Genomic DNA, 22,344 nt, shown 5'->3' with positions numbered 1-22,344 from the left:
ATGTGGCCACCTCTTGGCCCTTCTCACCCGTCACTCACTCGTCAATACGATCCTCATCAAAAGCGCTCGGAGGAAAGTCCGGTTCACGATGTTCCACAGCCATTGGAAATGGGTCAGCAGGTAATGAACAGAAGACGGGCTCGGCTTCAGGGTGTCATGTACCCATGTCCAGAACTCCGCTGGGGGGAGGGGAGGGCAAACACATTTAAACATTTAAACATTAAACAAAGACATTAAAAAAGGGCCATTCTCTCTACAGGACCGTCTCCTGCCGCATAACTTCCAGAGACCAATAAGATCACACAGAGTTGGACTCCTTGGGTTCTGTCGACTAAATAATGAAGATTGGCGGGACTGTGAGGGAGGGCCTTCTCTGCGGCTGCCCCCGCGGCTAAACCCCCCCCATATCCGTACTGCTCCCATCCTACTGGCCTTCCATAAGGCCACGAAGACCTAGCTGTGCCGGCGGGCCTGGGGGCCATGAAACTGACATCTGTCATGGCCAAATTACAGTAATACCTCATCTTACGAACCTAATTGGTTCCAGGGGGAGGTTCGTAAGACAAAAAGTTCGTAAGACGAAACATTGTTTCCCATAGGAAACAATGTAAAATCAATTAATCCGTGCAACGAACCACCCCCCCCCGCAAAAAAAACGCCCCCACCCGGCTGTCACCTTTTGAAACAGCCGGGGGGCTTCCCAGCGTCCTCCTGAACCCGAACGCCAAACCCAAACTTCTGGGTTCGGTGTTCGGGAGGGCCGCCGAGAAGCCCCCCGGCTGTTTTAAAAGGTGGCAGCCGAGCGGCGGGGCTTCTCGGCGGCTTCCCAAACGCCGAACCCGGAAGTTCAACATATACAGGGTGTCCCAAAAATGTGTATACACATTTTAAACAATTTTAAACTTAGTTTTTATTATAATTTTATTATTTCAGAAATGTAAAAATATTTACAAGTATCATTTTATTGTTTTTTCACTGCATGTTAACTAATAATTGTAAATAGCCAATAATTAAACTGTGTTTATTTTGCAGATTCAATCCCTGAACACAATAATAACAGCCAGACAAACCTTCGAAAACAAATGAAAAACAATAAAAACAATAAAACAATGAAACAATAAAAAACAAAATAATATTGTAAGTATTTTTACATTTTTGAAATAATAGTCAGAAGTCAGAAGCGATACTCACGCGAGCTGCAGTTGGTGCCATAGTATCCTGTCCGGGTGCAGTCACATTCGTAGCCTTCTGTGCCAACCCGGACACACAAACCACTGTTTTGGCATGGGAAATAACAGCACGGGTCTACTGCGAGGAGAAAAGGAGACAACAAGGAAGGAAAAGAAGATCTCAGGCTTAGTTTGCTGCAAAAAAAAATATTGGCTAGTGTTGTGGTCAAGCAGAGCTGTTAGCAGATTCAGGCAATGAGAAGGTTGCAGGGAGAACATGGGCCAGTTCTGGAGTCTTGGGAAGGCTCTGCATCCGAGGCAGAGATGGAGCCAGGACTGTCTGGCAGTTATCAACTGCCTTTGGAGTCAGATATCAGTGAGGCAGATAAACAGCTGGAGCCTGTTCCCAGAGCTGCCAGGCGAAGGGAACAGCTGAGGAACAAGGGTCAACTTGGGAGTCAGGCCACAGGTGGATGGTGAATGGCCCCTCCCATAAGGAATAAAAGAGGAGCGAAAAGCAGTTTGCAGGAGACAATTAGTTCACTTAATTGATTCATGACTCTCAGAGCGCTGGTGAGACCCCATTTGGAATACTGTGTTCAGTTCTGGAGACATCACCTACAAAAAGATATTGATAAAACCGAATGGTTCCAAAGACGGGCTACAAAAATGGTGGAAGGTCTTAAGCATAAAACTTATTAGGAAAGACTTCATGAACTCTGTCTGTATAGTCTGGAGGGCAGAAGGGAAAGGGGGGACATGATCGAAACATTTAAATATGTTAAAGGGTTCAATAAGGTTCAGGAGGGAAGTATTTTCAATAGGAAAGTGAACCCAAGAACAAGGGGGCACAATCTGAGGTTAGTTGGGGGAAGGATCAGAAGCAACGTTGAGAAAAATATTATTTGGCTGAAAGAGTAGTCGATGCTTGGAACAAACTTCCAGCAGACGTGGTTGGTAAATCCACAGGAACTGAATTTAAACATGCCTGGGATAAACATATAGAAACATAGAAGTCTGACGGCAGAAAAAGACCTCCTGGTCCATCTAGTCTGCCCTTATACTATTTTCTGTATTTTATCTTAGGATGGATCTATGTTCATCCCAGGCATGTTTAAATTCAGTTACTGTGGATTTATCTACCACGTCTGCTGGAAGTTTGTTCCAAGGATCTACTACTCTTTCAGTAAAATAATATTTTCTCATGTTGCTTTTGATCTTTCCCCCAACTAACCTCAGATTGTGTCCCCTTGTTCTTGTGTTCACTTTCCTATTAAAAACACTTCCCTCCTGGACCTTATTTAACCCTTGAACATATTTAAATGTTTCGATCATGTCCCCCCTTTCCCTTCTGTCCTCCAGACTATACAGATTGAGTTCATGAAGTCTTTCCTGATAAGTTTTATGCTTAAGACCTTCCACCATTCTTGTAGCCCGTCTTTGGACCCGTTCAATTTTGTCAATATCTTTTTGTAGGTGAGGTCTCCAGAACTGAACACAGTATTCCAAATGTGGTCTCACCAGCATTCTATATAGCGGGATCATAATCTCCCTCCTAATATATCCATCCTAAGAGAAAATACAGGAAATAGTACAAGGGCAGATTAGATGGACCATGAAGTCTTTTTCTGCTGTCAATCTTCTATGTTTCTATGTTTCTAGAGACTACTGCCAGGTTTTGAAGAGGCCAGTGACTGTCAATTCACTCTTGAAAGATTTTGCTGAATGTGAATGAAAAGACTTCACAGTAATTTAATCAAAAGGGGATTTTTCTCAGGACAAGGATCTGCTTCGTGGTTTGGGAACACCTAGGTCAGAACAGGTAGAGCATGAAGCTTGACAATAGACACATCAAGACAACGCCCAAAGTCACTCAAGTGAAGAAGGGCGGTGGGACAACTGCACACAATCAGTCAAGACTTCCAGGTATAGAAAAGCTCAAATAACTAGCCAATTATCAATTGTCTGCAGTTCTTAATACAATTGGAAGCCACAACGTAATAAATTTACTCTTTCAGCCGACTTAACCCCTGTCTGTTTGCCTGGCAGCAAATGCCAAATTCCTGGGCCGCGGTTAGATTGTGTCCTCAAACTGACAGCTCTCCGGGGACTTGATTGTGTCCTCACAATCAAGTCTACGACTCTATGACTCTACATCTACGATAGAGAGAGAGAGAAATAAAGAAAGAGAGGGAGACGAGACGGAGACAGACAGAAAGACAGAGAAATATATATTTATTTATTATTTATTAATCAGATTTGTATGCCATCCCTCTCCGCAGACTCGGGGCGGCTCACAGCAATAATAATACAATGTAAACAAATCTAATATTTAAGTTAATTTAAAACCCCAATTTAGAAACCAATCATACATACTAACATACCATGCATAAATTTTATAAGCCTAGGGGGAGGGAAAGTCTCTATTCCCCCATGCTTGACGACAGAGGTGGGTTTTAAGGAGCTTACAAAAGGCAAGGAGGGTGGGGGCAACTCTGATATCTGGGGGGAGTTGGTTCCAAAGGGTTGGGGCCGCCACAGAGAAGGCTCTTCCCCTGTGTCCCACCAAACGACATTGTTTAGTTGATGGGACCTGGAGAAGGCCCACTCTGTGGGACCTAACTGGTCGCTGGGATTTGTGCGGCAGAAGGAGGTCCTGGAGATATTCTGGTCCGGTGCCATGAAGGGCTTTATAGGTCATAACCAACACTTTGAATTGTGACTGGAAACTAATCAGAAACCAATGCAGACTGCGGAGTGTTGGTGTGACATGGGAGTATTTAGGAAAGCCCATGATAGCTCTCGCAGCTGCATTCTGCACGATCTGAAGTTTCCAAACATTCTTCAAAGGTAGCCCCATGTAGAGAGCATTACAGTAGTCGAGCCTCGAGGTGATGAGGGCATGAGTGACTGTGAGCATTGACTCCCGGTCCAAATAGGGCCGCAACTGGTGCACCAGGCGAACCTGGGCAAACGCCCCCCTCGCCACAGTTGAAAGATGTTTCTCTAATGTGAGCTGTGGATCGAGGAGGACACCCAGGTTGCGGACCCTCTCGGAGGGGGTTAGTGATTCCCCCCCCCAGGGTAATGGACGGACAGATGGAATTGTCCTTGGGAGGCAAAACCTATAGCAATATTGCAGAGTTATATACCCCTTCATAGTGCTTTACAATCCTCTCTAACCTCTATAAGAGTGCAGTACTGCAGGCTACTTCTGCTGACTGCCAGCTGACTGCAATTTGGCAGTTCGACTCTCACCAGGCTCAAGGATGATTCCGTCTTCTAAGATAACTAAAATGAGAAACTCAGATTATTGGAGGCGAGAGGCTGACTCTGTAAACCGCTTACAGAGGGCTTTGAAGCACTGTATAAATCTAAGTGCTATTGCTGTTGCTAAGCAGTTTACGGAGTCAGCCTGTCACCCCCAACAATGTTGGTCCCTTATTTCAGTGATTTTCAACCTTTTTTGAGCCACGGCACATTTTTTACATTTACAAAACCATGGGGCACATTGGGGGGGGGGCGGGCTAAAAAAAGTTTAGACAAAAAAATTCTCTCTCTTCCTCCCTTTTGCTCTATTTCTCTCTCCCTCTTTCTCTCCCTCCTTTTTTCTCTCTCTCTCCATCCATCTTTCTTTCTCTCTTCCTTCTTTCCTCTTTTTTTCTCTCTTTCTCTCTCCCTCCCTACTTCCCTCTATGTCTTTCTCTCTCCCACCTTCCCTCCCTCTCTTTCTTTCTTTCTCTCTCTTGCTTTCTCTCTCTTGTTCTCTTTCTCTCTCTCTTGCTTGCTTTCTCTTGCTTGCTTTCTCTCTTGTTTTCTTTCTCTCTCTCTTGCTTGCTTTCTCTCTCTCTTGCTCTTTCTTTCTTTCTCTCTTTCTCTCTCTTTCTTTCTCTCTCTGAGCTTCGCGGCACACCTGACCATGTCTCGCGGCACACTAGTGTGCCACGGCACACTGGTTGAAAAACACTGCCTTATTTGACCCACCTTGGAAAGGTGGAAAGGTAACAAGGAAGTGGCAAAACCACTTCTCAGATCCGAGATTGTACCTGTGGTGCTTTTCTTTCTTTCTTTTAAACCATAGAACTTTTAGCTTTTTTAAAAAGACAAAAAACAAACACAGTCATTTACAAAGCAACAGGGAGGTTGCTTTAAAACTTCAGCTTTACTCTAAAAACAAAACAAAACAAAAACGTCAGTCTTGTCCAGGCAGGAAATTTGCCCAGTATCTAGCCTGCGTGACAATAGTTGCATCACTCTGCAGACAGATTTTTTTTGTTTTAGAACAGGAGGAAACCAGCTGTCTGGAGTTGACTTCACTGTTTGTGTATTGCAAAATGTTAATTTCCTATCTTCCACGCATCTCTGTGTGGTGTCCCTTTCTTGGCTGGTGGAGTAAGAGAGAAAAACGAAATCAGAATGAGGGATTGACATACTGTTTGAGGCAGTATTGGGGGGGGGGGGAATCCAGATTTGGCTAGAGCAGTGATTTTCAACCTTTTTTGAGCCGCGGCACATTTTTTTACATTTACAAAATCCTGGGGCACATCACCAACCAAAATGACACAAAATGACACCCTAAGACACTCTTCTCTCTTTTTCCATCCCTGTCTCCTCCCCCACCCTCTCTCTGTGTATACATACTCTTGAACCATTTCCAAAAACAGGTGAGGGCTGGGGGGGGGGGTTCTCTTATTCTTTGGATGCTTTTTATCATATGCTTTAAATCAAGAGTCACTTCTCTCTCTCTTTTGTTTCTCTCTCTTTCCTCTCATTCTCTGTCTCAGTAATTTTCTCATTTCTCTTTTTTCCTCCCCTTTTTCTCTCATTTCTCTCTCTCCCTTCCTCTCCTCTCTTTCTCTCTCTCTTGCTTTCTTTCTCTCTTGCTTTCTTTTTTCTCTCTTTCGCTCTCTCTCTTGCTTGCTTTCTTTTCACTCTTTCTTTCTCTCTCTTTTCTTTCTCTTGCTTTCGCTCTCTCTCATACTCTCTTTCTCTCTTTCTTTCTCTCTCTCTTGCTTTCTTTCTCTCTCTTTCTCTCTCTCTTGCTTTCTCTCTCTCTCACTCTCTCTCTCTCAGCAAAAAGTTGTGAGACCGGAACCTGAGCTTCCTTCTTCGCGGCACACCTGACCATGTCTCGCGGCACACTAGTGTGCCACGGCACACTGGTTGAAAAACACTGGGCTAGAGGAAGTACAACAAAAACTTCAGAAGAGAAGGATTTAGGGGTAGTGATTTCTGACAGTCTCAAAATGAGTGAGCAGTGTGGTCGGGCAGTAGGAAAAGCAAGTAAGAGGCCAGTAAGAGGCCAGTAATGGGCGTACATAAGTGCACTGGTGTGCCTTTCGTCCCCTGTCCAATTGTCTTTCCTTTTTTTCACCTATCTTATATATTCTCTTCCTTTCATATATCCTCTCCTCTAAGTTCACCTTCACCCTCTTTTTATATTATCACATGTCTATTTTCTTCCTATGTATTTATGTATTGGACAAATGAATAAATAAATAAATAAAAAGTAGGATGCTTGGCTGCATAGCTAGAGGTATAACAAGCAGGAAGAGGGAGATTGTGATCCCGCTATAGAGAGTACTGGTGAGACCACATTTGGAATACTGTGTTCAGTTCTGGAGACCTCACCTACAAAAAGATTTTGACAAAATTGAACGGGTCCAAAGACGGGCTACAAGAATGGTGGAAGGTCTTAAGCATAAAACGTATTAGGAAAGACTTAATGAACTCAATCTGTACAGTCTGGAGGACAGAAGGAAAAGGGGGGACATGATGGAAACATTTAAATATCTTAAAGGGTTAAATAAGGTTCAGGAGGGAAGTGTTTTTAATAGGAAAGTGAACACAAGAACAAGGGGACACAATCTGAAGTTAGTTGGGGGAAAGATCAAAAGCAACGTGAGAAAATATTATTTCGCTGAAAGAGTAGTAGATCCTTGGAACAAACTTCCAGCAGACGTGGTTGGTAAATCCACAGTAACTGAATTTAAACATGCCTGGGATAAACATATATCCATTGTAAGATAAAATACAGGAAATAGTATAAGGGCAGACTAGATGGACCATGAGGTCTTTTTCTGCCGTCAGTCTTCTATCTTTCTATGTTTCTATTAGAAAGGAAAATAGAAAAAATCCTGAGCTCTTTCTGTTAAGAATAGTCTGTGAGAATTTTGAAAAAAACACACAAATCAATTGTATCTGATTCTGCATATAGCGACAGTAGTGAGAATAGTTTTTGCACAATATTGAAAAAATGAAAACATATCTACTGAGGAAGATATAACACTGGGGAACAGCAATTTCGTTGTCTTAAATCTGTGGCTTGTTTACAACTACCTTTTGGCCTCCAGACCCAAAAATAACTACAGATTTGTCTATCACGTCAACTTTTAAAGCTGCAGAATACCTTCAAAAGTCATACAAATTGTGTATATAAAGGAAAGGAAAGTAAAAACTTAGCGAATATACTGTTTACAAAGAATAATTGTATCCATACAAAGGCTATAATAGTTACTGCAAGGTAATTTGTGTTCGTACCAATAGTTATTTTTTTAACCGAACCGTAATTATATATATTAACATAGAAACATAGAAGATTGACAGCAGAAAAAGACCTCATGAATGATCCATCTAGTCTGCCCTTATACTATTTCTTGTATTTTATCTTAGGGTGGATCTATGTTTATCCCAGGCATGTTTAAATTCAGTTCCTGAGGATTGACCAACCACGTCTGCTGGAAGTTTGTTCCAAGCATTTACTACTCTTTCAGTCAAATAATATTTTCTCACCTTACTTCTAATCTTTCCCCCAACAAACCTCAGATTGTGTCCCCTTGCTCTTGTGTTCACTTTCCTATTAAAAACACTTTTCTCCTGAACCTTATTTAACCATTTAACCTATTTAAATGTTTCGATCGTGCCCCCCCTTTCCCTTCCGTCCTCCAGATTATACAGATTGAGTTCATGAAGTCTTTCATTTCATTTATTCATTTGTCCAATGCACAATACATATGGAAGAGAATAGACATAAAGTAATATATATAAAGATAATATGTAAAAATAGAGGAGAAGATATATGAAAGGAAGAAAATATATATGATATATGAGATAAAGGAAAGACAATTGGACAGGGGATGAAAGGCACACTAGTGCACTTATGTACGCCCCTTACTGACCTCTTAGGAACCTGGAGAGGTCAACCATGGATAGTCTAAGGAGAAATGTTGGGGGTTAGGGGTTGACACTATTGAGTCCGGTAATGAGTTCCATGCTTTTACAACTTGATTGCTAAAGTCATATTTTTTACAGTCAAGCTTGGAGCGGTTAATATTAAGTTTGAATCTGTTGCGTGCTCTTGTGTTGTTGCGGTTGAAGCTGAAGTAGTCATTGACCGGTAGGTCGTTGCAGCATATGATCTTGTAGGCAATATTTAAATCGTGTTTTAGGCGCTGTAGTAATTCCTGATAAGTTTTATGCTTAAGACCTTCCACCATTTTTGTAGCCATTTTAAGGTAAAAAATTTCTCTTATAGCTTTTTCTGGAGTGTTTAATCTGTGGACAATCTTGCTTGATTTTCCAACAATAGACAGCTATCATATGTACATCCTATCTACCTTGATCCTGTGCCTCCATGACCTTCAAATCTTGGTGGAATTGCTCACTTTGTTCATCACTGACTGCGCCAAGATTTTCCGGGAAGTTAGCAAAATGGCTATGTAAAAAATCAATTTGATGCTCATGTTGCTTAATTAACTATATTACATTATAGAGAAAAAACTTGACGCGGTAGAAGAAAACTAACTACAGTTTTGAAACCAGCCTGCCTAATTAACTATTAAAAGGCTCAAAAATCAAACTCAACAGAAATTGTGTTACAAATTGTGTAATTGAAAAAAATAACAGCGTTTGGAGAAAAGGATAACCTAACCAAAGAACTTCAAAATACAGATGAGCTAGAATTCTATAGGTTCTATGACTGGATGGAAAAAAGGAAAAAGCAAAGACAGGAAGTCAATTAATGTTAGAAAGTTAGAGAGTAAATGTCAGAGGATCGATCCAAAAAAAGGAAGGAAAGAAGAGATACCTGAATAAGATCATTGTACAGAATTATACAGAATTGTACATAATATATTATGTAAATATACGGCGGTCGCCCAGAAAGTAATGCACCACATTTTTTTTCTTCAATTATTATTTATTGAACACAATGAAACTTACACACAAGAAAGAATGATGTTTCTTCTACACTCCCTATTTTTCCGCGTAATCTCCGTCCCGTTCCGTGGCCTTCCTCCAGCGAGACAAGGGCGTGTATGCCCTGTCGGTACCACTCCTTGTTCTGGTCACGAAGCCATTTCTGCACTGTGCAAATCACCTCTGTGCCCAGCGACTAACCGTACTTCTGTCGACTGCAGATTCTCCATAAACTGTACACAAACATTGGTGAATGTTCCCAACAGTTTCTTTCTCCGCAGTGAGAAATTCAATGACAACATTATTATTATTATTATTTATTAGATTTGTATGCTGCCCCTCTCCGTAGACTCGGGGCGGCTCACAGCATACAATAAAACAATTCATGACAAATCTAATAGATTTAAAAAGCATTTTAAAACCCCATTATTAAACCAGACATACACATAGACATACCATACATAAATTATATAGGCCTGGGGAGAGGGGGAGGGAATGCCTCAATTCCCCCAGGCCTGACGGCAGAGGTGAGTTTTAAGGAGTTTACGAAAGGCGAGGCGGGTGGGGGCAGTTCTAATCTCCGGGGGGAGCTGGTTCCAGAGAGTCGGGGCTGCCACAGAGAAGGCTCTTCCCCTGGGACCCGCCAGACGACATTGTTTAGTCGACAGAACCCAGAGAAGGCCAACTCTGTGGGACCTAATTGGTCACTGGGATTCGTGCGGCAGAAGGCGGTTATGGAGATATTCTGGTCCAATGCCATGAAGGGCTTTATAGGTCATAACCAACACTTTGAATAGTGACCAGAAATTGATCGGCAACCAATGCACACTGTGGAGTGTTGGAGTAACATGGGCATACCTGGGAAAGCCCATGATTGCTCTCGCAGTTGCATTCTGCACGATCTGAAGTTTCCGAACACTTTTCAAAGGTAGCCCCATGTAGAGAGCATTACAGTAGTCGAATCTCGAGGTGATGAGGGCATGAGTGACTGTGAGCAATGAGTCCCAGTCCAGATAGGGCCACAACTGGTGCACCAGGCGAACCTGGGCAAACGTCCCCCTCGCCACAACTGAAAGATGGTTCTCTAATTTGAGCTGTGGATCGAGGAGGACGCCTAAGTTGCGGACCCTCTCTGATGGGGTCAATAATTTCCCCCCCCCCCCCAGGGTTATGGATGAACAGATGGAATTGTCCTTGGAGGCAGAACCCACAGCCACTCCGTCTTATCCAGGTTGAGTTTGAGTCTGTGGACATGCTGTTGAAATGTACATCACTTACAGACGCCATTTGGAAACACGGCTGCAGCTACGCTATCTATCTGAAGAAGCGCAAAATTTACACACGCACTCCTGACAATTGAAATAATGTATATCTAAAGTTTCACATTCATACCATTACTGTAGGCTGAGGGAAAAAATATGGTGCATTACTTTCTGGGTAACCCTTGTAGTTATGTAGTAGGAAATAAGCACTTATTAGAGCTGTATTACAGTCACGTCACACAACGTCCAACTTTTTAAAATGTTTTATGTTTTGTTTTGTGTGTTATAAATAAAGTTTGTTTTTTAATAATAATTTTAAAAGACATACTGCTCCAGCCCAATTCTTAGAACATAGAATAATAGGCTTGGAAGGTACAATGGATGCATTCTAGTCCAGGGGTCCACAACCAAGGAGCTACTTACTTTAAGTTTGTATCTGTTGTGTGCTCGTGTGTTGTTGTGGTTGAAGCTAAAGTAGCCGTTGACAGGAAGGAGGTTGCAGCAGATGATTTTATGGACTATGCTTGTCATGTTTAAGGCGACGTAGTTCCAAGCTTTCTAAACCTAGGATTGTAAGTCTAGTTGCGTAGAGTATTCTGTTGTGAATACCCTACGCAACTATTCTTCTATTGTCCTCTTTTATCATTACTTTTAAATTATGTTTATACAAACTACTACTATCCAATTCATGTTTGACAAATTAATTAATTAATTAATTAATTAATTAATTAATTAATTCCAGGTTAGTTTTCGAATTAAACTTGGTTAGTTCTCTCCTCCCCTATCCTCCTCCTCCCCCCTTCCCTCTACCCTCCTCCTTTTCTTCTTCCTCCTCTTCCCCCTCCTATTCTTCTTCTTCCTTCTCCTCCTCCTCTTCTTCCTCCTCCTTCTCTTCTTCTTCCTCCTCCTCCTCCTCTTCCTTCTTCTTCTTCCTTCTCCTCCTTTTTATTCTTCCTCCTCCTCCTTCTCTTAACTCCATGTCAACGGTTTCTCTTTGCATTTTTTTTCTTATTGCTTATCATGTTCCTTTATAAGAGTGTGGGTTTAAAAAAAAAAAAATCCTTGCTTATTTTGGAAAGGGCTAAACCACTAACCCTTTATTGGACTATTTTATTCTATCGTGAGCACCTCCTTCAATGTGGTGATGGGGTTTTGGGGGCCAGCTTGGAGAAATAGATAAGTTTGCTGTTTGGACAACATGAAGAGCAAGAGCAAGCAGATGCTTCGTGTATTTATTAAAGCATTTAGTAGGAAAAGGGCTTTTAGGGCCATTTATTCTATTCTAAGGCGGAGCCGTTGGAGTGTTTAGTTAACTCAACCCAGGGTTATATCTCTCCTGAACAGTCAGGAATTCAAACTATTTCTGATTGCATTTGGGGCTGTAGTAAAAGTTTACACATATTACTAGCCTTCTCCCTTTCCTTTCCTTTCCTTTCCTTTCCTTCCCTTCCTCCTTCCTTTCTTCTCTTTTCTTTCCCTTCCCTTCCCTTCCTCCTTCCTTCCCTTCCCTTCCTCCTTCCTTCCTTTTCTTTTCCTTCCCTTCCCTTCCTCCTTCCTTCCCTTCCTCCTTTCTTCTCTTTTCCTTCCCTTCCCTTCCCTTCCTCCTTCCTTCCCTTCCCTTCCTCCTTCCTTTCTTTTCTTTTCCTTCCCTTCTCTTCCTCCTTCCTTCCCTCCCCTTCCTCCTCCCCTTCTTTTCCTTCCCTTTCTCCTTCCTTTCTTTTCCTTCCCTTCCCTTCCTCCTTCCTTTCCTTTCCTTCCCTTTCTCCTTCCTTTCTTTTCCTTCCCTTCCCTTCCTCCTTCCTTTCCTTTCCTTCCCTTTCTCCTTCCATTCTTTTCCTTCCCTAACCTTCCCTTCCTCCTTCCTTTCCTTTCCCCTTCCTTTCTTTTCCTTTCCTTCCCTCTCTCTTTTCCTTCCTTTTTCTCTGTCACTCCCTTTAATTTCTCCTTCCCCTTTTCCTTTCTCCTTCCCCTTTTTTTCTCTCTCCTTTCCTTCTTACCCTAGTAGAAAAAGAAATACAAGTGGAACAGAACCAAAAGGACCACTTCCACAGAACAAAAGAGATAGCAGCAGCTGTGTAACCCTTTGCAATAAGGATAATATTTCCCCTTTCATGATGCACAGGGAGCAACATAAGTAAGACTTGGGTAGATGTCGAACAATCCCTAAACTTAGAACTTCAAACAGTCACTGAATGAACTGTTGTAAGTCAAGCACTGCATGTGTTTCCTTAGGTTTAGGAGCCATTAAGGAGCCACGGTGGGGCAGTGGTTAGATTGGAGTACTGCTGACTACTGCTGCCTGCCGTCTGCCTTCCGAAGTGGGTCAAATGAGGACCCAGATGGTTGGGGGCAAGAGGCTGAATCTGTAAACCACTTAGAGAGGGCTGTAAAACCCTTTGAAGCAGTATATAAGGCTAAGTAATATTGCTCTTCCTTCCTTCCTTCCTTCCTTCCTTCCTTCCTTCCTTCCTTCCTTCCTTCCTCTCCCCTCCCTTCCCTTTCCTTTCCTTCCATTGTGTAGTGGTTAAAATGCAGGATTACAGGCTAACTCCGCCAGCAGTTCGATCCCGACTAGCTCAAGGTTGACTCAGCCTTCCATCCTTCCAAGATGGGTCAAATGAGGACCCAGATTGTTGGGGGCAAGAGGCTGATTTCTGTAAACTGCTTAGAGCAGGCTGTATAGCCCTGTGAAGCATTATATAAGGCTAAGTAATATTGCTCTTCCTTCCTTCCTTCCCTCCGTCCTTCCGTCCTTCCTTCCTTCCTTCCTTCTTTCCTTTCCTTCCTTCCTTCCTCCCCCCTCCCTTCCCTTCCCTTTCCTTCCATGGTGTAGTGGTTAGAATGCAGAATTGCAGGCTAACTCTACACACCGCCAGTAGTTCGATCCCGACTAGCTCAAGATCGACTCAGCCTTCCATCCTTCCGAGGTGGGTCAAATGTGGACCCAGATTGTTGGGGGCAAGAGGCTGACTCTGCAAACCACTTAGAGAGGGCTGTGAAGCACTATAAAGCGGCATATAAGTTTAAGTGCTATTGCTACATCTCTTTGCGGTTGTCCATGGAAGGGGACATCAGCAATAGAGGAGGCAGGCCCTTTCACTGTGCTTTAAGACAGTGATTTTCAACCTTTTTTGAGCCGTGGCACATTTTTTACATTTATGAAACCCTGGGGCACATTGAGCGGGGTGGGGGGCTAAAAAAAGTTTGGACAAAAAAATTCTCTCTCTTCCTCCCTTTCGCTCTATTTCTCTCTCCCTCTTTCTCTCCTTTCCTTCCTCTTTCTTTCTCTCTCTCTCCATCCCTCTCTCTTCCTTCCTCTCTTTTTTTGCTCTCTTTCTCTCTCTGTCCCTACCTCCCTCTATGTCTTTCTCTCTCTCTCCTTCCCTCCCCCTCTCTCTCTCTTGCTTTCTTTCTCTCTCTTTCTCTCTCTCTTGCTTTCTTTCTCTTGTTCTCTTTCTCTCTCTCTCTCTTTCTTTCTCTCTCTCTTGTTCTTCCTCTCCCTCTCTCTCTTCCTCTCTCTTGCTTTCTTTCTCTTTCTTTCTCTCTCTGAGTTTCGCGGCACACCTGACCATATCTCACGGCACACTAGTGTGCCACGGCACACTGGTTGAAAAACACTGCTTTAAGAGATCCTGAAGGAGCGAGTAAGGAAGTTGGACTCTTGTTGAGTGTAAAGGATTCTCCCCAGAGAGAGCAAGTTCGTAGTTATTCTCCCAACTCCAGTTTTGTTTCCACAACAAGTTGAATGCTAAATTCCCCCCCAGAAGCAACACCAAGGTTGATAGCTTTCTTTTTTCTCCCAATTGAGCAATTTTCATCCTAGAAACATAAAAGCATAGAAGGCAGAAAAAAACCCTCACGGTCCATCTAATCTGCCCCTATACTATTTCCTGTATTTTATCTTAGGATGGATCTATGTTCATCCCAGGCATGTTTAAATTCAGTGACTGTGGATTTACCAACCACGTCTGCTGGAATTTTGCTCCAAGCATCTACTACTCTTTCGGTCAAATAATATTTTCTCCCGTTGCTTCTGATCTTTCCCCCAACTGACCTCAGATTGTGCCCCCTCATCCTAATGTTCACTTTTCTATTGAAAACACTTCCCTCCTGAACCTTATTGATCCCTTTCACATATTGAAATGTTTCAATCGTGTCCCCCCTTTCCCTTCTGTCCTCCAGACTATACAGATGGAGTTCATGAAGTCTTTCCTGGTAAGTTTTATGTTTAAGACCTTCCACCATTTTTGTAGCCTGTCTTTGGACCCGTTCAATTTTATCAATATCTTTTTGTAGGTGAGGTTTTTGTTAGTTTATTTATTTATTTGTTTTTTCAAGTACGTATTGGTGGTATGCAAAGATAGAATAACACTTATATACATGATACTAGTAAAAGAGAAACATTAGGACAGGGGATGGAAGGCAAGCTGGTTCACTTATGCACGCCCCTTACTGACTTCTTAGGAATCAGAGAGGTCAACAGTGGATAGTTTAAAGGGTAAAGTTTTGGGGGTTAGGTGATGATACTACAGAGTCCGGTAGTGGGTTCCAGGCATCAACTACTTGGTTGCTAAAGTTGTATTTCCTGCACTTGAGTTTGGAGCGATCTACTTTGAGTTTGGATCTATTGTGTGCTCGTGTGTTGTTGTGGTTGAAGCTGAAGTAGTTGTTAACGGGAAGGACGTTGTAGCAGATGATTTTACGGGCTATGGTTAGGTCGTGTTTAAGGCGACATAGTTCTAAGCTAGGATTGTGTGTCTAGTTGCATAGGGTGTTGTGGTTAGCTCTGGCCCAGCTCCTGCCCCAAGGACTGTGGATGTCTGGTACATAATCCTGAATTTGTGACACCAATCCTGCAGGGATGGTTAAAGTAACCATGATGGAGTTCACCTCCCTCCTCCTTCAAGTATTGACAGTCCCAGTCCATCTTTTATCCATTCGTTCCCTCTTCCAACTGTTTCGACAATTTGTTCCATACTGAGTGGTATTCAGCCTCTTCTTCTTTTTTTTTTTCTTTTCTTTGCAATCCAATATTTTTCTAATTATGTCCTCCCTAATTACGTCTTTTGGTATTTCCTTGTTTTTCCAATATTGCACAGATGTTATTCTAGCCGCAGGGGTGATGTGTATAATCAAGTACTTTATTTCCTTTTTATATATTATTTTTTCAATCACGCCCAATAGAATAATAATTTGGGCTTCCTCCATTGTTCCTTCTCCTGCCTTCTGGTGCTTTGGGGAATAGGTTGAACCCCCTCCTCTTTGCAGGGACCGTTCAAACAGCGATGGGTTCCCACGGGTATAGTCAGGTATGCAGAACTGGTAGAAAAAAAATGATTTTTTTTCTTTTCTTCCCTTCTGGGCTCTGGGTCTGTTTTTCCTATCGCAGTAAATGAGGTTGAATGTGTATCATTTTAGAAGAACTCTCTCTCTTTCTCTCTCTCTCTCTGTATACATACACATACAGTTTATACAGTAGATAATGTATATTTTTGTGTGCCTTTATATAATATGTATGTACACATATATACATAGGATTAAATAGTATATTTTGGATGTTCATAGATAGAGAAATTGTCTCTCTTTGAGGTGAGGAGAGGCCAGGCACTCTAACCCTAACCCTTGACATGAGTGATGTCAAGTTGGCCAACTTTAAGCCAGTCACGTGACCTTTAAACCACACTCCCCCAGTAACATGATCTTCAAGCCACTCCCACCTGGCAACACAGGGCTGGCAAGTTCATGTTCTGGGATAGAGGGTGTTTCTAGGTTTTCAGGACGGTGGTTGGCCTTTCCTGGTGGCTCCTGGTCTCAAGCATTGCCTTACATAGAATCATAGAGTCGTAGAGTCATAGAGTTGTAGAGTCATAGAGTCATAGTCATAGAGTCATAGAGTCATAGAGTCATAGAGTCATAGAGTCATAGAGTCATAGAGTCAGAGAGTCAGAGAGTCAGAGAGTCAGAGAGTCATAGAGTCATAGAGTCATAGAGTCATAGTCATAGAGTCATAGAGTCATAGTCATAGAATCAGAATCATAGAGTCATAGAATCATAGTCATAGAATCATAGAGTCATAGAATCATAGAATCATAGACTCATAGACTCATAGAATCATAGTCATAGAATCATAGTAATAGAATTATAGAGTCATAGCGTCATAGAGTCTGCAGAGAGGGGCGGCATACAAATCCAATAAATAATATAATAATAATAATAATAATAATAATAATAATAATAATAATAATAATAATAATAATAGAGTCATAAAGTCAAAGTATCAAAGAGTCATAGAGTCATAGAGATAGTTATAGAATCATAGAGTCATAGAGTCATAGAGTCATAGAGTCATAGAGTCATAGAGTCATAGAGTCATAGTCATAGAGTCATAGAGTCATAGAGTCATAGAGTCATAGAGTCATAGAGTCAGAGTCAGAGTCATAGAGTCATAGAATCATAGAGTCATAGATAGAATTATAGAGCCATAGAATCATAGAATCAGTCATAGTCATAGAGTCATAGTCATAGAATTATATAGTCATATAGTCATATAGTCATATAGTCATATAGTCATAGAGTCTTAGAGTCATAGAGTCATAGAGTCATAGAGTCATCAAATTATAGAGTCATACAGTCATAGAATCATAGAGTCATAGAATCATAGAGTCATAGAATTATAGAATCATAGAGTCATGGAATCATAGAGTTGGAAGGGATTTCCAGGGTCATCAGGTCCAATCCCCCTGCTCAACCCCTCTTCCCTTCCCGTCCATCTTCTGCATCCCTTGGGGCAAACCGTGGTTTTATAGCCTCTTGAAAGGCAGAGGCCCGATAGGACCTCAAGATACAGACTGAAGTAAGCCCTGACATAGTTTCCAGGCAGCTGAGAACGGCCCTGCAAAGCCTTTGATTTGTAAAGGCCAATCCTAGGAAGAGTTGTGAAAGATCAGAAGTTCTAAGCGCGGCTTAGGAGGAAAAGCCTCCAGCAGGGCCTTTGAAGAAGAGAGAAAAGAGGGAGATTTGGGTCACATACAGGCTGGGATGCCGCTCCCACTGCTACCAGTGGTGCTGGACATGCAGCCTCAGCTGTCTGGCATGTGTGCATGTGCATCCCAGTGAGATTTTGCTTCTGCGCATGGACAGGAAGCAAAATGTGGTGAGGGGATGGGGGCATGGGAGAGAGTTCAGCGATCTTTTTGCTTCAGTGCACCCAATATTCTATTCTATTCTGTATTCTACTCTGTTCTGTTCTATTCAATTCCATGTTCTATTCTATTCTATTCTATTTCTATTCTATTCCATTCTATTCTATATAGAATCAGAGCCTTCAGAGAGGGGCAGCATACAAATCTAGATAATAATAATAATAATAATAATAATAATAATAATAATAATCAACTCTATTCTATTCTATATTCTATATTCTTTTCCATTCTATTCTATTCAATTCCATGTTCTATTCTATTCTGTATTCTATTCTATTCTGCATTCTATTCTAATCTATGCCATTCCATTCTATATAGAATCAGAGTCTACAGAGAGGGGCAGCATACAAATCTAGTAATAATAATAATAATAATAATAATAATAAACAACTCTATTCTATCTATATTCTATATTCTTTTCCATTCTATTCTATTCAATTCCATGTTCTATTCTATTCTGTATTCTATTCTATTCTGTTCTGTTCTATTCCGCATTCTATTCTATATTCTATTCTGTATTTTACTCTGTATTCTATTCTATTCTCTGTTCTATTCTGTATTCTATTCCATTCTGTTCTATTTTATTCTATTCTATTCTAATTTTGTATCCTATATTCTATTCCATTCTGTTCTATTTTATTCTATTCTATTCTATTTTGTATCCTATATTCTATTCCATTCTGTTCTATTTTATTCTATTCTATTCTATTTTGTATCCTATATTCTATTCCATTCTGTTCTATTTTATTCTATTCTATTCTATTTTGTATCCTATATTCTATTCCATTCTGTTCTATTTTATTCTATTCTATTCTATTTTGTATCCTATATTCTATTCCATTCTGTTCTATTTTATTCTATTCTATTCTATTTTGTATCCTATATTCTATTCCATTCTGTTCTATTTTATTCTATTCTATTCTATTTTGTATCCTATATTCTATTCCATTCTGTTCTATTTTATTCTATTCTATTCTATTTTGTATCCTATATTCTATCCTATCCTATTCTATTCCCATCTCTGCCGTCATGGGTACTTTGAGTAATAAGAACTAACACTGGTCGATATCATGAATGGTTAATTTAATTGGATGAATCTGGATGATTGTTTCTTAGGAAAAAATTGCCAATGGCCCTTTTGGGGAAGGGGTTTGGGAGTCGGACAAACGGAGAAGCAGGTCTCAAGAGAGTTTTCTATTATTGCTTCCATTAAAAAAAGTAAAGAAGGAAAAAGAAAAACAGAAAAGAAAAGCCAGCAGCAAAATTGAGCAGCCAACAATAAATTCCTGGAAATTCCGACTTTCTGCCTCTAGCAGATTCTTTTTGCCTCTTCTGAAGAAAAACGCACACACACAACCTGGATTCAGAGATAAGCTAGAGAAACTTTCAAATTTACACAATTACAAAGTCCGGCTTGCAAGGTGGGAGAATTAGAGACTCAGCAGCCACAAAAAACACTTTGGGAGGACCCCAGCAGCATCTGTCGACCACACTAAAGTCCTTCAGCAGTACCATCCTCTATCCTTATAGAGGGCAGCAATAGAGGACAGTGAGAGGGGGAAGGAGGGAGGGAGAGAAAGAGAGGGGGAGAGAGGGGGAGAGAGAGAGAGAGGAGGAGAGAGAGGAAGGAGAGAGGGAAGAAGGGAGGGGGAGAGAGAGTGAGGGAGTGGTAGAGAGGGGGAGAGAGAGGGAGGGAGGGAGGAAAGGAGAGAGAGAAAGAGAGAGAGGGGGAAGGAGGAAGGGTGAGGGAAGGAGGAAGGGAGAAAAAGAGAGGGAGAGAGGGGAAAGAGAGGGGGAGAGAGAGAAAGAGAGGGAGAGAGAAGGATGGAAAGATAGAAGGAGGGAGGGGGGAAAGAGTGAGGGAGTGGTAGGGAGGGGGAGAGAGAAAGAGAGTGAGGGAGAGAGAGTGAGGGAGTGAGGAAAGGAGAGGGAGAAGGAGGGAAGGAGAGGGAAGGAGGGAGGGACAGAGAGAGAAAGAGAGGGAGAGAGAGAAGGAGGGAGGGACAGAGAGAGAGAAAGAAGGAAAGAGATGGCGAGAGAGGAGAGAGAGAGAAGAAGGGAGAAAGAGAGGGAGGGAGGGAAAGAAAGAAAGATGGTGAGAGAGAAGGAGGGAGGGAGGGAGGGCAGAGAGAGAAAGGAGGGAGAGAAAATATAGAGAGGGTGAGGGAGGGAGAGAGAAAGAGAGAGGGTGAGAGAGAAGGAGGAGAGAGAGAAAAGAGAGAGAGCAAGAGAGTGAGGGAAGGAAAGATAAAGACAGAAAGAGAGAGGGGAAAGAGAGGGGGGAGAGAGACAAAGGAGAGAGAGAAAAGAGAGAGAGGGGGAGTGAGAGAGAGAGAGGCAGGCATAAGTATTGCTTTGCCAACTCCAGTTCTATAACATTTGGCTCCTTTGCTCCTCAACCCACTATCTTCACCATCGCAAAATGCACAGCCAACTCCCTGGAGGAATCCAAAGACCGCGAAGTTTGGCCCGGAGAGAAAAAGAAGGGGAAAAAATTCACCCCGGCTCCTAAGCTCCCTTCCCGGGGGACACATGCAATCCTTCCTTGCCCATCCCCATCACATCCAGGAGTTACTAACAGGTTGCCACTTGGAGGAGAGAGGAGAGAGGTTTTCAAAAAAACGGCTGAGGTTTCCATCCTCTTTTCTTTCCACCCTACCTGGACTGGAGCCTCCTGAGCTGCCACGCAGACCCACCAGCAACGCCAAGGGAAGGAAGGCAGACCACCAGCCTGGGAAGAGAGAAGGAGATAATTGGGTGGGTGGGTGGATCGTTTTTGGGGGGGGGGGAGGAAGGGGTGGCTGGCTGGCTGGAGAGCCCGGAGCTCGCCTGGGACTTACAGTGCATGGCGCGGGAGAGAAAGAAGGAAGGAAGGAAGGAAGGAAGGAGGGAGGAAAGGAGGGAGGGTCACTCCAATTCCACCACCAGGCAGCTGAGTGACTTCTGGGCTTTTACTCCAAGGCAGAAAGATCTCCACCTTCTTCCCAAACTCCTCCTCCTCCTTGTCAAGAGCCTTTGCATCTGCCTACTCTGGGCTGTGGTTGCAAGAGCCCCGAGGGGGCAGTTTTTGTGCCAGCGCAGGGCAAAATAACCTTTCGGCCAGAAGTGGCTAATTACCGGACAATCCCAGGAAGCTACTGTTGAGCACAGGAGCTGGACTGGAAGACCTCCAAGGTCCCTCCCTGCTCGGATTCGGACCCGGATTCAAGTCCTGAGTCTTAAAGGGTCTCTCCAGGTGCCCAGTCCTTTCTCTCCCACATATTTTATAGAAACATGGAAGATTGACGGCTGAAAAAGACTTCCTGGTCCATCTAGTCTGCCCTTATACTATTTCTTGTATTTTACCTTAGGATGGATATATGTTTATCCCAGGCATGTTTAAATTCAGTGACTGTGGATTTACCAACCACGTCTGCTGGAAGTTTGTTCCAAGCATCTACTACTCTTTTGGCAAAATAACATTTTCTCACGTTACTTCTAATCTTTCCCCCAACTAACCTCAGACTGTGTCCCCTTGTTCTTGTGTTCATTTTCCTATTAAAAACACTTCCCTCCTGAACCTTATTTAACCCTTTCACATATTTAAATGTTTCGATCATGTCCCCCCTTTCTCTTCTGTCCTCCAGATTATACAGATGGAGTTCATGAAGTCTTTCCTGGTAGGTTTTATGCTTAAGACCTTCCACCATTTTTGTAGCCCGTCTTTGGACCCGTTCAATTTTATCCATATATTTTTGTAGGTGAGATTTTTGTTAGTTTATTTATTTGTTTGTTTTTTTAAGTATGTATTGGTGGCATACAAAGATAGAATAACACTTATATATATGATACTAGTAAAAGAGAAACATTAGGACAGGGGATGGAAGGCACTCTAGTGCACTTATGCACACCCGTTACCAGTGTTCCCTCTAATTTTTTTGGGGGGGGGGGTGGAAAAGTATAGTGTCTGAGCGGCAGTCCCTTCGGGACTGGGCGGCACAGAAATATTAATTAATTAATTAAACAAATAAATAAATAAATGAAAAAATAAAATAAAATAAAACAAAACAAACAAACAAACAAAAAACCCACCCTGTTTTGCCCCAGAGAATTTCAAAATAAAATACTGTACTGTGTGTCTATAACAGTGAGCTCATAATAGGGCAACTCTATCAATATCAAAATGCCACTTAAATAGTTGAGCTAGTTTCAAACTAGATTTTGATTTTCTTTCTCTCTTCCTTACTCCCATTCTTTTTCTTTCTCTTTTCCTTCCTCTCTTTTTTCTATCTGTTTCTCTCTCTTCCTCTCTTCCTCTCTCTCTCCTTCCCTCTCACTCTTTCCCTCTCGGCTTCTGGGCAGGTTTGGAAAACTCTGAGTTGATGATGATTTTTAAGTGAGCGATTGCTCACTGCTCAGCTTAGAGGGAACTATGCCCCTTACTGACTTCTTAGGAATCGGGAGAGGTCAACAGTGGATAATCTAAGGGTAAAGTTTTGGGGGTTAGGTGATGATACTACAGAGTCCGGTAGTGAG

General features: G+C 42.2%; 1 protein-coding gene across 1 annotated transcript in view; it reads right to left on the bottom strand.

Annotated features, from left to right (window-relative positions):
- The window catches only part of PTGS1 (prostaglandin-endoperoxide synthase 1), a 46,944-nt gene extending 26,268 nt beyond the window's left edge, over positions 1-20,676 (bottom strand). Inside the window, exons 1-4 of the mRNA XM_070759606.1 lie at positions 20,670-20,676; positions 20,489-20,560; positions 1,192-1,308; positions 39-179 (exon numbers count right to left, since the gene is read on the bottom strand). Coding sequence (XP_070615707.1) covers positions 39-179; positions 1,192-1,308; positions 20,489-20,560; positions 20,670-20,676 — 337 coding nt within the window. The remainder of the gene's footprint in view (positions 1-38; positions 180-1,191; positions 1,309-20,488; positions 20,561-20,669) is intronic.
- Positions 20,677-22,344: the final 1,668 nt, after the last annotated feature.

The sequence above is a fragment of the Erythrolamprus reginae genome, chromosome 8, assembly GCF_031021105.1.
Source record: "Erythrolamprus reginae isolate rEryReg1 chromosome 8, rEryReg1.hap1, whole genome shotgun sequence".
NCBI classification, from domain to species: domain Eukaryota; kingdom Metazoa; phylum Chordata; class Lepidosauria; order Squamata; family Dipsadidae; genus Erythrolamprus; species Erythrolamprus reginae.
Note: the sequence above shows the minus strand (reverse complement) of the source record. Positions and strands in the feature narration are given on the sequence as shown.